This window comes from Pristiophorus japonicus, chromosome 13, assembly GCF_044704955.1.
Source record: "Pristiophorus japonicus isolate sPriJap1 chromosome 13, sPriJap1.hap1, whole genome shotgun sequence".
Taxonomy (NCBI): Eukaryota; Metazoa; Chordata; class Chondrichthyes; family Pristiophoridae; genus Pristiophorus; species Pristiophorus japonicus.
Window position 1 is genome coordinate 61,169,873 of NC_091989.1, and position 13,150 is coordinate 61,183,022.

Genomic DNA, 13,150 nt, shown 5'->3' on the forward strand with positions numbered 1-13,150 from the left:
GCCTGTGGAATTCTCTGTCGCAGAGAGTTGTTGATGCCAGTTCGTTAGATATATTCAAGAGAGAGTTAGATATGGCCCTTACGGCAAAAGGGATCAAGGGGTATGGAGAGAAAGCAGGAAAGGGGCACTGAAGTGAATGATCAGCCATGATCTTATTGAATGGTGGTGCAGGCTCGAAGGGCCGAATGGCCTACTCCTGCACCTATTTCCTATGCTATCAGTCCAGTGAACCTTCGTTGCACTCCCGCTGCAGCAAGTATATCCTTCCTTATTAGATCTACAGCTCTACAGTTGCTGCCCTTTAATAAAATCATTTAGTTCAAAGTCATGCCTCTTTGGAAATGTTTTCAAGTACAATGCAGTCATGTATTTACAAATTATTGGCACAGTACACAGATACTGGTCCAGTGTACATGATACAGTAGCACAGGGAATACATCTCTCAGCTATCTGGGGACAAGTTTCTGGGAGGTGTCTTTTTTTATAAAACAAATTCAGGTATATTGCTATTGCTGTCAGTTTCAGTTACCAATAACCATTGTTTCTCTTAGCTGCACTGTTACAGCTTTGTAAATCTTTAAGAGGAGAAGAGTGAGCACATGCCCTTTTCACCCGTTTGAAAGGCACTTTAACTATGCGAGTGTGCCAGACAGCGGGGTCAGAAATGGGGGTCATTTTCTCAAGAATTTGTCCTGGTCCAGCCTCGGTCAGTAGATTATTATTTCCAAACTGGACAATTTTGTGTGGCTTAATAACTCATGCCGACTGGGTTTTTGAGAGCAACGGCCTCAACTTCAGCAGGTTGTACTGTTATGCTGCAATTAGGATGAAAGCCAAGAGTTTGACCATTATAAATTCAGGGTGACCATTGTGACAAAAAAGAATAATGTTTAAGATTCAGCTTAACAATAGCTTTTATAAAATGTTGTCACGATACCTTACAATATTTACACTCTCCTTAAGCTCAGTGTTACGAACCACTTGTCTAAACAGACCATGTGTCATTCCTGAACCAGATTGTACCTTTTCCTCCCCAAAAATGTAGGTATGCGCAGGAAAAGCCAGGGCAAAACAAAGAACCCTCAGCACTGCACTCTGCCTTATTGGAATGTACTATGTGATTCCATCTCTTCCACCTTCAGTAGCCTGATCACCACCAGATTATGGCTCAGGCTATAACCCAACAGAAATATATTTAACATTAAACAGGTAAATGAACAGTACTTAGCGCAAACAGCAAGTCTACAGAATTACAAATTTTACTGTTTTCTTGAAATCTGAAGAAGAATCTTCTCCTGCAATGACATTTAATGTAAAGTTGATGCTTGAAAGATGGTCGCTAGTTAACTGGCTATATGTTACCATGGAGCTCTCAGATTATCTCCATAACCCTGATGGCCTCAAATGAGCTAAGACAGCCAAATATAAGCCTATAATCAGGAGCTCCTGGCTATAGAGCTGTGCGTCAAAAGGATTCCGAAGAATCATGGCCCTGCCTCTCTCAGACCCTCACATCTTCACCCAAGTGATAGCCGCTAATCACTTATCACTTCAAAAATAAATCCACACGATGCCAATCCAATTGAATGTTTGAAATGAATGGCTTGATCCTTTGAGAAATTGACTGATTTGTTCCAATCACATTAATCATCACGTGACTGCAGCAAATTGACACTTTCCCAGATACAAGAGATACTGTTTTGGACAAAATCGATCATATTTAAATATATTTAAGGCAGAGATAGACAGATTTTTGAGCGATAAGGGAATAAAGAGTTATGGGGAGCGAGCAGGGAAGTGGAGCTGAGTCCATGATTAGATCAACCATGATCTTATTAAATGGCGGAGCACACTCTCGGGGTCAAATGGTCTACTCCTGTTCCTATTTCTTATGATCAGAGGCTCTGCTCGCAACACGCCAACATATTTTACAACCGCCTAACCCAATGGAACGAGGTAGACACAATAACCGCTTTGGCATATCAGATCATAATGTGCATTGTCTGCAGCTTGATAAACAGCTAGCAGTACAATTTTAACTGTGTACGATGACTCCAAGAAAATTGAACAAAATACATAATCGACAAAATGCTTCATTTTTGACAGAGTACGTACATGTTCAAAGCTAGCTTCACTATCCAAAAATTTCCACCGTAACCAGATATATTTATTGCAGCTTGTTGGAGACAGGTTGTCCAGGAGACCCAGCCATTCAATTCAAATATGAACATCTTTTGAGATAATTTTTCAAATATGTATTTAATTATCTATCCTCTTTCTAACTTTTATAAAATTATTTACATCTGCTGGATCCGTGTCACGTTTTGAAAGTATTTACCATCCTGTATTTTTAAAAATCTGAGAGTCTGTTTGAAGTCTTCAATGAGAGCAAGTGAGGCCAGACTGCTTCCATTGAGGGTGAATAATCGAAAAAACTCGCTGTGTGAGAATATTACCCATCATTTAGTACAGTACAGCAGTTGCAAACTGTTTTCCACTACAGGAGGAACTTCTGTAAAAATATATATGTTGTGCTACTGTTACTCTATGGGGGAAAAATTGCGGTCGGAGGCTTCCTTTGGACGAACGCCTCCGAACCGAAACGTTTTTACGAAAATACCTGGTGGTCACCGAGGCACCTTAGATTCCAGTATGAGGCCTTCATTCGATGCGCAGCGTACAGGGAGATGACTTCCCTGTATGCACACGGGCCTCGATCACCAATCACTAGATAGTATTCCATTGATAAAAATGGGATCTCCGTTTGTGCGGACTCCCATTACTTTCAATGAGAAAACCCTCCTAAAACAAGAAACACGCATAATAAATTTTTTAAAACACCTTATGTTTAAAATTAATTGAAATTAAATGTAATTAAATGTCTTAGAAAAAATATATATTTTTGGGAAACAAATTGTGTTTTAATAGGGTTAAAATAAGCTTATCTTAATGGACAGGGTTTTTAAAACATAAAAATGAATGATTAAATTTAATTTTTTTTACATGTTTTAAAACTCTTACGCTGGCAAAAGTAAGCTATGTGCCTGCTTTTACTCGGCGTAAAAGTTTGAAGGAGATTCACTGGGCATGAGTTGGGCAAATAGCCCAATCTCTCCCGCGCGAATGTCCTTCTCCCGGGGATGCGGAGAAACAGTCAAGAAAAAATCTTGACAGATCGGAAAAGCCGGTTTTCGTCGCATGCGCATCTGGCCCTGAAAACTGGCTTTTGCGAGGCTCTGCCGGGTCCAGGCGCACTTCGTCGGACTAGGTGAGGCCGGAATTTTCGGCCCAATTTGTTTCCTGGGCAAACCATGAACTTAGCTAGATATTCGAGCAAATGAAAACGCACTCTGGGTATTGGGAGGTGGGGCTCACCTATGAAATGAGCCAAACAGAGAAGCCAAAATTATCTAAAATCAGAGAAACTCAGTGTAACAACCACTACAGAATCATAGAAATTTACAGCACGGAAGGAGGCCATTTCGGCCCATCGTGTCCGTGCCGGCAAACAAGAGGCTTTCCATCTCTAGGTCCATAACCCTGCAGGTTACAGCACTTCAAGTGCACATCCAAGTACTTTTTAAAATGTGGTGAGGGTGTCTGCCTCTACCACCCTTTCAGGCAGTGAGTTCCAGACCCCCACAACCCTCTGCGTAAAGAAATTTCCCCTCAAATTCCCTCTAAACCTTCTACCAATTACTTTAAATTTATGCCCCCTGGTTGTTGATCACTCTGCTAAGGGAAATAGGCCCTTTTTATCCACTATATCTAGGCCCCTCATAATTTTATACACCTCAATGAGGTTTCCCCTCAACCTCCTCTGTTCCAACGAAAACAAACCCAACCTATCCAATCTGTCCTCATAGTTAAGATTCTCCGCTCCCGACAACATTCTCCTCTGTACCCTCTCCAGTGCAATCATAGCCTTCCTGTAATGTGGTGACCAGAACTGCACAAGTTACACCAGCTGTGGCCTAACCAGTGTTTTATATCGTTCAAGCATAACCACCCTGCACTTGTATTTTATGCCTCTGCTAATAAAGGCAAGCATTCCGTATGCCTTCTTAATCTACCTGGCCTATCTTCAGGGATCTGTGGACATGCACTCCCAGATCTCTTTGTTCCTCTATACTTCTCAGTGTCCTACTATTTAATGTGTATTCCCTTTCCTTGTTAGCCCTCTCCAAATGCATTACCTCACACTTCTCCAGATTAAATTCCATTTGCCACTGTTCTGCCCACCTGATTGATATCTTCCTGCATTCTACAGCTTTCTTCTTCTTCATTATCAACCACACAGCCTATTTTTGTATCATCTGTAAACTTCTTAATCATATCCCCAATATTCAAGTCTAGATCATTGATGTATACCACAAAAAGCTCAGAAAAGTTCAGAAAGCAATTTGCTCAATTGCGTGTCTGACAATCATTTGGATTCGACAGAGCATCAAGCTGTATCTCTGGCTATTACTAACAATTCCAACACCATAGATAAGTTAGCGCTGCTGGCGAACAGTCAACAAAGTAAATGTGCCAATTTGCTTCTTAAAGACAATAACAACTTTCAATTTATCTAGTGCCTTGAACGTAGTAAACTGTCCCAAGGTGCTTCATAGGAGCGTTATTAAACAAAAAAATTGACATGGAGTCAAAGAAGGAGACATTACGTCAGGTGATCAAAAGCTTAGTCGAAGAGATAGGTTTTTAAGGAGTGTCTTAAAGAAGGAGGAGTGGTTTAGGAAAGGGATTCCAGACCGTAGGATATCGACAGTCGAAGGCATGGCCGCTAATGGTGGGATGAAGGAAGTTGGTGATATCGGCCAGAACTGGAGGAATGCAGAGTTCTCAGAGGGTTGTAAGGCTGGAGGACATTACAGAACTAGGGAGGGATCACACCATGGAGGGATTTGCCAACAAGGATAAGAATTTAAAAAAAATTTTTTTTTTTAAATCGAAGTGTTCGGGGGCGGGAAACCAGGGGTGATGGGTGAACGGAACTTGGTGCGAGTTAGGATACAGACAGATGAGCTTTGGATGACCTCAATTCATGGAGGAAATAAGATGGGAGTCTGGCCAGCAGAGCACTGGATTAGTCGAGTCTGGAGATAACAAATGCATGGATGACAGTTGCAGCAGTAGATGGGCTGAGGCAGAGGTGTAAACGCAGCGATATTACAGAGGTGGAAATAAGCGGTCTTAATGACGAAGAAGACATGGAGTCAGAAAACCAGCTTAGAGTCAAATAGAATGCCGAGGTTGCGAACAATTTGGTTCAACCAAGACAGTGGCCAGGGAGGGGGGATGGAACCTGTGGTTCGGGATTGCAGTTTGTGGTGGGGACTGAAGTCAATGGCTTCAATCTTCCCAATGTTTAATAGAAGGAAATTTCTGCAGCCTGACAATAGATGATCTAGTGGAGGGGTCAAGAGAGGTGGTTGTGAGACAGAGCTGGGTGTCGTCAGCATACATGTGGAATCTGCCATTGCATTTTCGGATGATGTCGCTGAGGGGTAGCATAGAGATGAAAAATGGGGAACAAAGGATAGCTCCTTGGGGGACTTCAAATGTAAGGCTACAGGGGCGGGAAATGAAACCATTGCAGGAGATTCTCTGGCTACTACTGGATAGATAAGAATAGAACGAGGAGAGGGCAAGAAAGACACAAGGCATGCAAAAGATTTTTTTAACTAATTCTTTAAGGAAAGTAAGTTAGAAAGTACATAATAGGCCGTGATTTGCTGTGGCATGGCATCTACTGTTAGACGAGCCCTAGCTCATTTAGGTTTTTAACCTTTGTGGATGCCAGAAATTGCGAGCCAATTAACGTCACAGTGAGGGAAACAGGGCTACTGGGACCCGAGTGAAGAGGCCAAGCAACTGTGCATCTCTTTAACCAATCAGACTGAAATATTGTGAAATTAACAGCACAAGGAGAAGGAAATGTAAATTAGAGTGGGTGAATTCAATGCCAAATCAGGTTTAGAAAGGGAAATAAAGGCCTCAATTTTGGCCGAGCCCATTTTTCGGCGCACTTACCAGAGCTACGCCGCTTATCTGCATTCCGAGGTGCGCCGATAAATTGTGTTGCCACTTTGACCGCTGTCCGGCCTCTTCACTGCAGTCGCACAGTGTGGCCAGTCAAGTCGGGGGTGGAGCCAGCATTCTGCACCGAAAGCTGTGCCGGGACATCTGCACATGCGCAGTGGAGTCCGCTGGTGATGTCCGCGCATGAGCAGTAGCGCTGCGAGTCTGCAACAACAGTAGCTCTCTCTCACTTTGAGCGTGGCAATGGGCTCCTTCAGGTAAACTTCTCTGCATTTATTCTGCCTCCTTTGTTGGGCTAGGGACGGGCAGGAGAACTGATAGAAATCACCGTCAGGCAGGAGCACGATCAGTTCTCCTGCCCGCCCCTAGCCCTGGCCAAGTGGCCTCCCGCACCAGCCGGTCTGCTGGCTTCCCAAGCAAAGTTTGAAGATGAAGGTAGGACTTACTTCAATTTTTTAATTTCTTATTGAATTCTTAGTACTTTTTGTTTGCAAGGTTTGGTGGTTTAGGTGCAGGCAGGTCCTCTCTGATTCCCGCCCCATCCGAAGCCGAATGGCCTCCGATGTACCGACCTGCACCGATTTCTTTAACTCTCCACAAGGGTTTTCTGAAGTGGCCACATACGCTGGCCTAAGTATAAATGGAGTAACTATTAGCTGGCCAAAGTTGACTAAATGGGCAGAACTGGCATAGGTGGCTGGTAACGCCCCCTTTTGAGAAAAAAAAACTAACCTAAAAAAATCGTAACTAACTCAGTTACACTGGTGCAGATAGGGGAAAATGGGGATTTTTAAGTTGCACCAAAAAAAAAAAAGAGAGCAATTTCTGGCCAAAATTGAGCCCAAAGAGAGGGAAAGAAATATTGGATTGAGAGAGAGAAAAAGGAGACAAATGAAAAGTTCAAAAAATTTAAATTTCAAATTTTACATTTTTAAAATCTCCAACAAAATTAAAACCTCAAGGAATGAACCTCCACACTTGTAATAATTAATTTTCAGTGACAGAGAGCTTGACTGGCAGTAATTAACACTCATCCCATTGTTAAATGGGTACTTAGACTGGAATGGACAAGAATTAACTTTTTGGGGCGAGTGTAGTTTGTATACGCAAATACAGCAACTTCACACCATTCAATGTATTTCAATGGTGAGGTAGACACCGAGATTTCGCAGAGCTAATGGCGGAGTAGTGTAACCCAGACAGCAACATTTGGATTTTTGAGTTTAACCGTGCATCTGCCCCTCGTCTGACTTTGCTGTACCATTTGTGCATAAATAAAAGCAAGCACCATTATTGTGACAGCAAATTATGGCCAAATATATTAAATTAGTTAAGAAGCAGAAGGAAATGAGAAGACACAAGCAAAATTTAAGTGACTAAAATGTTTTTTTGTATATAAGTATGTGTTGTAAGTGACTTCCAGGTGACATTGGGGCATATTTATTACCATAATTAGTACTTATTCACAATCTATGTGAGCTGAAATATTGCCCACACATTAGACAGTCATTTCATTGAAGCTGCTAAGTGATGTTGTCGAAAGGTTAAATACATACCTGCATATGCTCCAGTTAACAGTGGAATGCAAGAAGTAGAGGTTGAAAAAAATGACCGACTGAAGTGTATGCACACTCACATTTTTTTCCAATGTGAAAAAGTGAAAGAAAAGTATCAAGATCTCCTTCCACAAGATAATTTCGTGCAAAAAAAGGTACATGCTTTAAAATGTATTGTTAAACAGCAGAACTGTAGGGACATGGACACATCACAGGATGACAGCATTCAGTTAAAAATATTCAACCAAAAAACCCCACTGCTTACACAGTAATGCATTCCTCTTGATGGACCTCAAATATTTCATCACTGAATCAAGGGACAGCAAGATGCTAATTATACATCTACTTGCAAAACTATGTTATTTATAAAAACCTAAATTTTTGAGTATGCTAAACTGAAGTTTTCATTAACCTAAAACGAGTTATCTGCACTTTGTAGCCAACTGAAAAACATAATTACACTTGTTCTTTTAAACAAGCATCGATATTTAATGCCAGACCACACCAAGATTCATTCCTTGTGCAAATACGTGCAAATCCAGTCTTCAAGTTGATTTGGTGAGATTTTATTGTGCATGCAAAAATTATTTCAGCAAATGGGTAATGCATGCATGCAGACACATCAAATGCCCTATAGATGGTGATATATACTATGGTATGCACAACATAAATGTACTTATATAGGGCCAAAATTTGGCCCACCCATTTTTTCGGCGGACTCACGCGAGATATGCTGACTTCCCAAACAGCGCCAAAAAGATGTCCCCGGATTCTGGCTGCTTTGTTGACTCTCCTGGGGCTTGCCGATTCCATTGGGGGGGGGGGCGGAGCTAGGACCCTGCGCGTGAAAGAGTGCCGGCAGCTGTCCGCATGCGCATTGGAGTGTCGCGCATGTGCAGCAGCTCCTGCTAATGATGCATGCTGCAGCTTGGGACCCGATGCTTCCCGCCCCTATCCTGGGCCGAGTGGCCTGCCGCACAGGCCGGTCGGCTGCCTTCCCGGGCTAAGGCTACAAACAGGTTGGTGAGAGTTTTGATCGGGATGGAGGGAGGAGAGTTTTGATTGGGGTTGGGGGGTGGGGAAGAGTTTTGATTGGGGGTTGGGGGGAGTTTTGATCCCAGGGGGGAGGGGTGATAAATGTCTAGCCAGTAATTTTAATGAGCTTACTCAAGACTTTCCTTAACCCTCTTGATAAAAATACTTTCCTACATAAGAACATAAGAATTATGAGCAGGAGGTACTTCTATTTTTTATTTGGATATTTTGAAAAAATTATGTAAATATGTTTTGTCTCTACTTCTTTTATTTTTGTAGTTTAAGCTTCCATGAATGCTTTTGTTGTATGGTAAATTAACTGTGCAAAGTTTGTGATAGGATATCCTGTATAGCTGTTTGATCCGATTCACATTCTTTAGTCAAGTCATTAGTATCTACCTGCGCTGATTTCTTAACTCTCCACAAGGGTTTTCTGTGCGGCCGCAAGTGGTCACAAACGCTGGCCTAATTTAGTTTGGAGTAACTATTAGCTGGCCAAAGTGGCCTATATGGCCAAAACAGCCGTAAGTGGCTCGTAACGCCCCCTTTTGAAAAAAACTAAACTATACTAAAAAAATCCTAACTAATTCACTTACACTGGCGCAAAGTGAATGGAGTATCTTAAAATTTCCCATTTTGCACATCAAGTTGCTCCAAAGGAAACAGAGCAACTCCTGGTCAATTTTAAAACCAAGCTTTTGTCAACCAACATGCTAAGGAAATAGTCAAATTATTTTGATAAGCAGCAAATTTACATTACATTTAAATTAACACTGATTGACAATTTAATCAACTGTTACAGAATTAAATGACATTTGCATCACAATTTGCTGGGATCATTTAATACTGTATGAACAAATGCTAACAAATGTCATTCAGCAATCTGTAATGTATTCCAAGTAAATTTTGTAATTGGGAGTTTTCGTCAAGGATTCTACACCTATGCAATTTCAACTGCATATCCTTTAACTGCTTTCTTTGATGGCAAATACACCACATTCTAATACTGAGTCACACATGTTGTGATCCCTAGTCTGTGCTGAATTAACTGGTCTCCTCTGACCAATTAGTGTCACAATCAAAACTAACCAAACACTACAGATATAACATAACTTGTTAAATTAGTTTCCATACATTGTGCATATTTAGCATCATGTTAGCACCACTCAAATGGGTAAACACCACTTAAAATCAGTTAATACATAATCTGCATCTAAAATCAGTTGATACACAATCTGCTGCGAAACTATCCAAACATTTTCGACTTACTTTGCTTTCCAGATCAATCAAGCTGACAGCTTTCTTATCCACCTGCAGTAACATATCCTGGGTCCAGACTTTGCCTTTTGCATCAAGCAGTTTTAGTTTTCTTATACCATCATCTACTGTTATCATAGCATCCTTCCGATCCACAACAAAAGTTGCGAGGTGCTGTTTTCAAGACAGAAATTACATCTTATAAATTTATCACGTCTTATAAATTTTGTGGTATTTCAGTTGTAAAATGCAACTATACCACACAGCGTTGCCTTATTTCACACAGGTGCCATTATAATTGAATCCTTCATTGGTATTTTTGTAAACAGAATCTGTGTTTGAGTCTTGGTACCAAATGCAAATTTACCTTTAAGGGAATCACTATTACTAGTACACCGTGAATCAAAGGCAGTATGATTTTCATTAAAAAAAATTTAATCGTTGAGCTTCAAATTTTTTTTATTGTTAAACCAGATTAAATCGCAAGCATCAAAAACATGTATAATTAAAATGTACATAATCCATGTGAAAAGATCACAGTCTGGAGGTCTATTTTAATTAAATACCACACACATTAACAAGCAGATCACTAATACTGCTTCTGGTATTTTTTTTGAATTGGTTTAAAATTGATCCATCATACATGAAATTACTAAACCTGACAAAGAATCTAATTACCTCAACACGATACTGCGAGGTCTCTGACATTACAACAGTTGATTTTGCATAATTCTTTCTTTGTTCTGTAGAATTCAAAAAGTTACATTATGAATATTTCATTCCATTCAACTTTTTCATAGTGCATGTTTTACAGCAGTGCATGTTTTACAGCAATGCTTAATTTTATACTATAAAATAGTTCACCTCCAATACAGTCCTAGCATTTTTGATTTACAGAAGCAAGCAGTTAAAAACTTAATTGTTAAGATATAAAGTTTCTACTAAATTCATCAAAAGATTTAGTTGAATATATGGAGCAATTTAATATTTTTTAACATTACAGCAGTGTTCTGTGATCCGAGAAATATAGGGGCAGAATGCCACATCATTTCGCAAAGGGTACAAATCAAAAGGTAATCCAGAACTTGAAATTCTTCACCAATACAGATCAGATTGATAGGGCCCAAGTTTCGGGCCACGCCGTTTTCCGCGCCACAAAGTGCGCCTGAAAAAAACTTTCAGATTCTCCGGCTCCCTGCAGGTCCTCTGGCCCTCGGCGGAGCACAGCAGGAGCTGCAGGGGGCGGAGCCAGGTCCCTGCGCTGAAAACAGTGCCGGGACCTCTGCACATGCGCACTACAGTGGGCGCACAAGTGCAGTAGCTCCAGGCGCCCAAAACTGTGGGAGGGGCCCGAAGCACGCAGCCCCTAGCCCTGGCCGAATGGCCTCACTGGGGCTGCGTGCATAAGGCTGCCTCACACGCCCAAGCTCCCGCTTCCTCCGGACCGGACCGGACCCGACTTGACTCCCCCCCACTGCGACCCGACCTCCGCGTCCCCTGCTCCAGACCTTCCCCCCCCCTCCCCGACCGACCTTGCTCCAGACCTTCCCCCCCCCCCTCCCCGACCGACCTTGCTCCTGACCGATCTCCCCCACCCCCCCCCGGACCGATCTCCGCCCCGCCCCCGACCGACCCCCCCCGCGCTCCCCGGACCTGACGCCACCTACCTGTAAATCCGGTAAGTCTAAGCTCGAAGTCTTGGGCCCGGCCGGGCCCGGCCCGTTCAGCCACCCTCTCTTTTCTTTCTCTCTCACCCTTCTCTCCCCCCTTCCCCCCTCCCTTCTCTCCCCCCTTCCCCCCTCCCTTCTCTCACCCCCCCTCCTCTTCCACCCCTCTCCTCCCTCATTTCTCACCCCCCCCTCCCTCCGTCACCCCCCTCCCCGCCCACCTCCTCTTCCCCACTCCACCACCCCTCCACCCCCCTTCCTCATCCCCTCCACCCCTCGCTGTCAGAAACACAGACACTGACAGACAGAGTGAGAGACACACACAGACAGACAGACAGAGAGATAGAGACACTGACAGACACACACTGGGCGGTGGGGGGGGGGGGGGGCATCCCAGCACGCTGTTGGATGGCTCCCGGTGCTGCAGTCGGTAAGTAGAAAATGTTTTATTCATTAATTTTTTTTGATTGGTTTATTGGTTGATTTATTGATGTTTTTATCATTTATTATTGATGATGGCTCTTTATTTGTAAAACTGAAGTGTTTAATGTTTGTAAACTTCCCTTTAAACCCCCCTCCCCCCATTCCCTACGCCTGATTTGTAACCTACGCCTGGTTTTCTAAAGTGTAGACAAGGTTTTTTCGAGCGTACAAAAATCTTCACTTACTCCATTCCAAGTTAGTTTGGAGTAAGTTTTCACTGCCGAAACTTTGAAAACAGGCGTAAGTGGCCAGACACGCCCCTTTTGAAAAAAAAATTCTGTTCCAAAGTGAAACTGTTCTAACTGACTGACTAGAACTGGAGCAAACTAAATGCCGAGAATTTGAATTTCTAAGACACTCCGTTCTACACCAGTTGCTCCAAAAAATCAGGAGCAACTGAGGCCGAAACTTGGGCTCAATAAGTGTGCAATTCTAATCAAAATTAAATACTTTTGAGATGAAATTGGATTTGGGCGGAGAAGCTAAACAGATGGAATCATATTTGCCCACTGTTAAACGACACAGTTGATATTCAGTTCTACTGAAGTCAATGGAACTGAATATCCGGCAGAGTGTATAACAGGCGACCCACGTCCAATTTTACACCCGATAAATTTTCCGAAAATGTGCAACTCCATGAAATCAATTAGCAATACTGAGCAAGGACAGCACAAATCTACATCATCTTTGCATTGTAATTTCATGCTGCATATTGAAGCAAGTTTTTTTTCTCTCCAAAGAACATATAACCAAACATCTTTCGACAAAATTAATGTTAAACTAGTTTTGGGTCACTGTCATATCAACAGTTTGAAGACGTGCAAATTAAACATCGACAGCTACTCCATTTAAAACTGTCACTAGGATTTTCTAAAGGATTCCGGTTTACAAGTTAACCAAGCAAGTCTTTACACAGTTACATTATTACCCATCATTAGAGCATGAGGGGAATAACAAAACAGCTCAAGTGTTTCACGTACATGTGCGTTATCATTGGTTCAGAAGTGAGAAGAAACAAGTTAAAACATTTGGATTCTTAAAAGCATTTTTCAGATTTTCACAATGCCTTGTTTTGCTGCCTTCAGGTATGGTGATGCCACACACTAT

At 42.2% G+C, this 13,150-nt stretch overlaps 1 protein-coding gene across 15 annotated transcripts in view; it reads right to left on the bottom strand.

Annotated features, from left to right (window-relative positions):
• eps8a (EGFR pathway substrate 8a, signaling adaptor) overlaps positions 1 to 13,150 on the bottom strand; it is a 245,891-nt gene that overhangs the window by 77,459 nt on the left and 155,282 nt on the right. For 14 of the 15 annotated variants that reach the window (XM_070897554.1, XM_070897562.1, XM_070897561.1 and 11 more), the window contains 2 exons: positions 10,572 to 10,636; positions 9,906 to 10,067 (listed from right to left, as the gene is read on the bottom strand). The exons of the other annotated variant lie outside the window; for it this stretch is intronic. In XM_070897554.1, the coding sequence (XP_070753655.1) occupies positions 9,906 to 10,067; positions 10,572 to 10,636 (227 nt within the window). The remainder of the gene's footprint in view (positions 1 to 9,905; positions 10,068 to 10,571; positions 10,637 to 13,150) is intronic. 15 annotated transcript variants of the gene reach the window in all.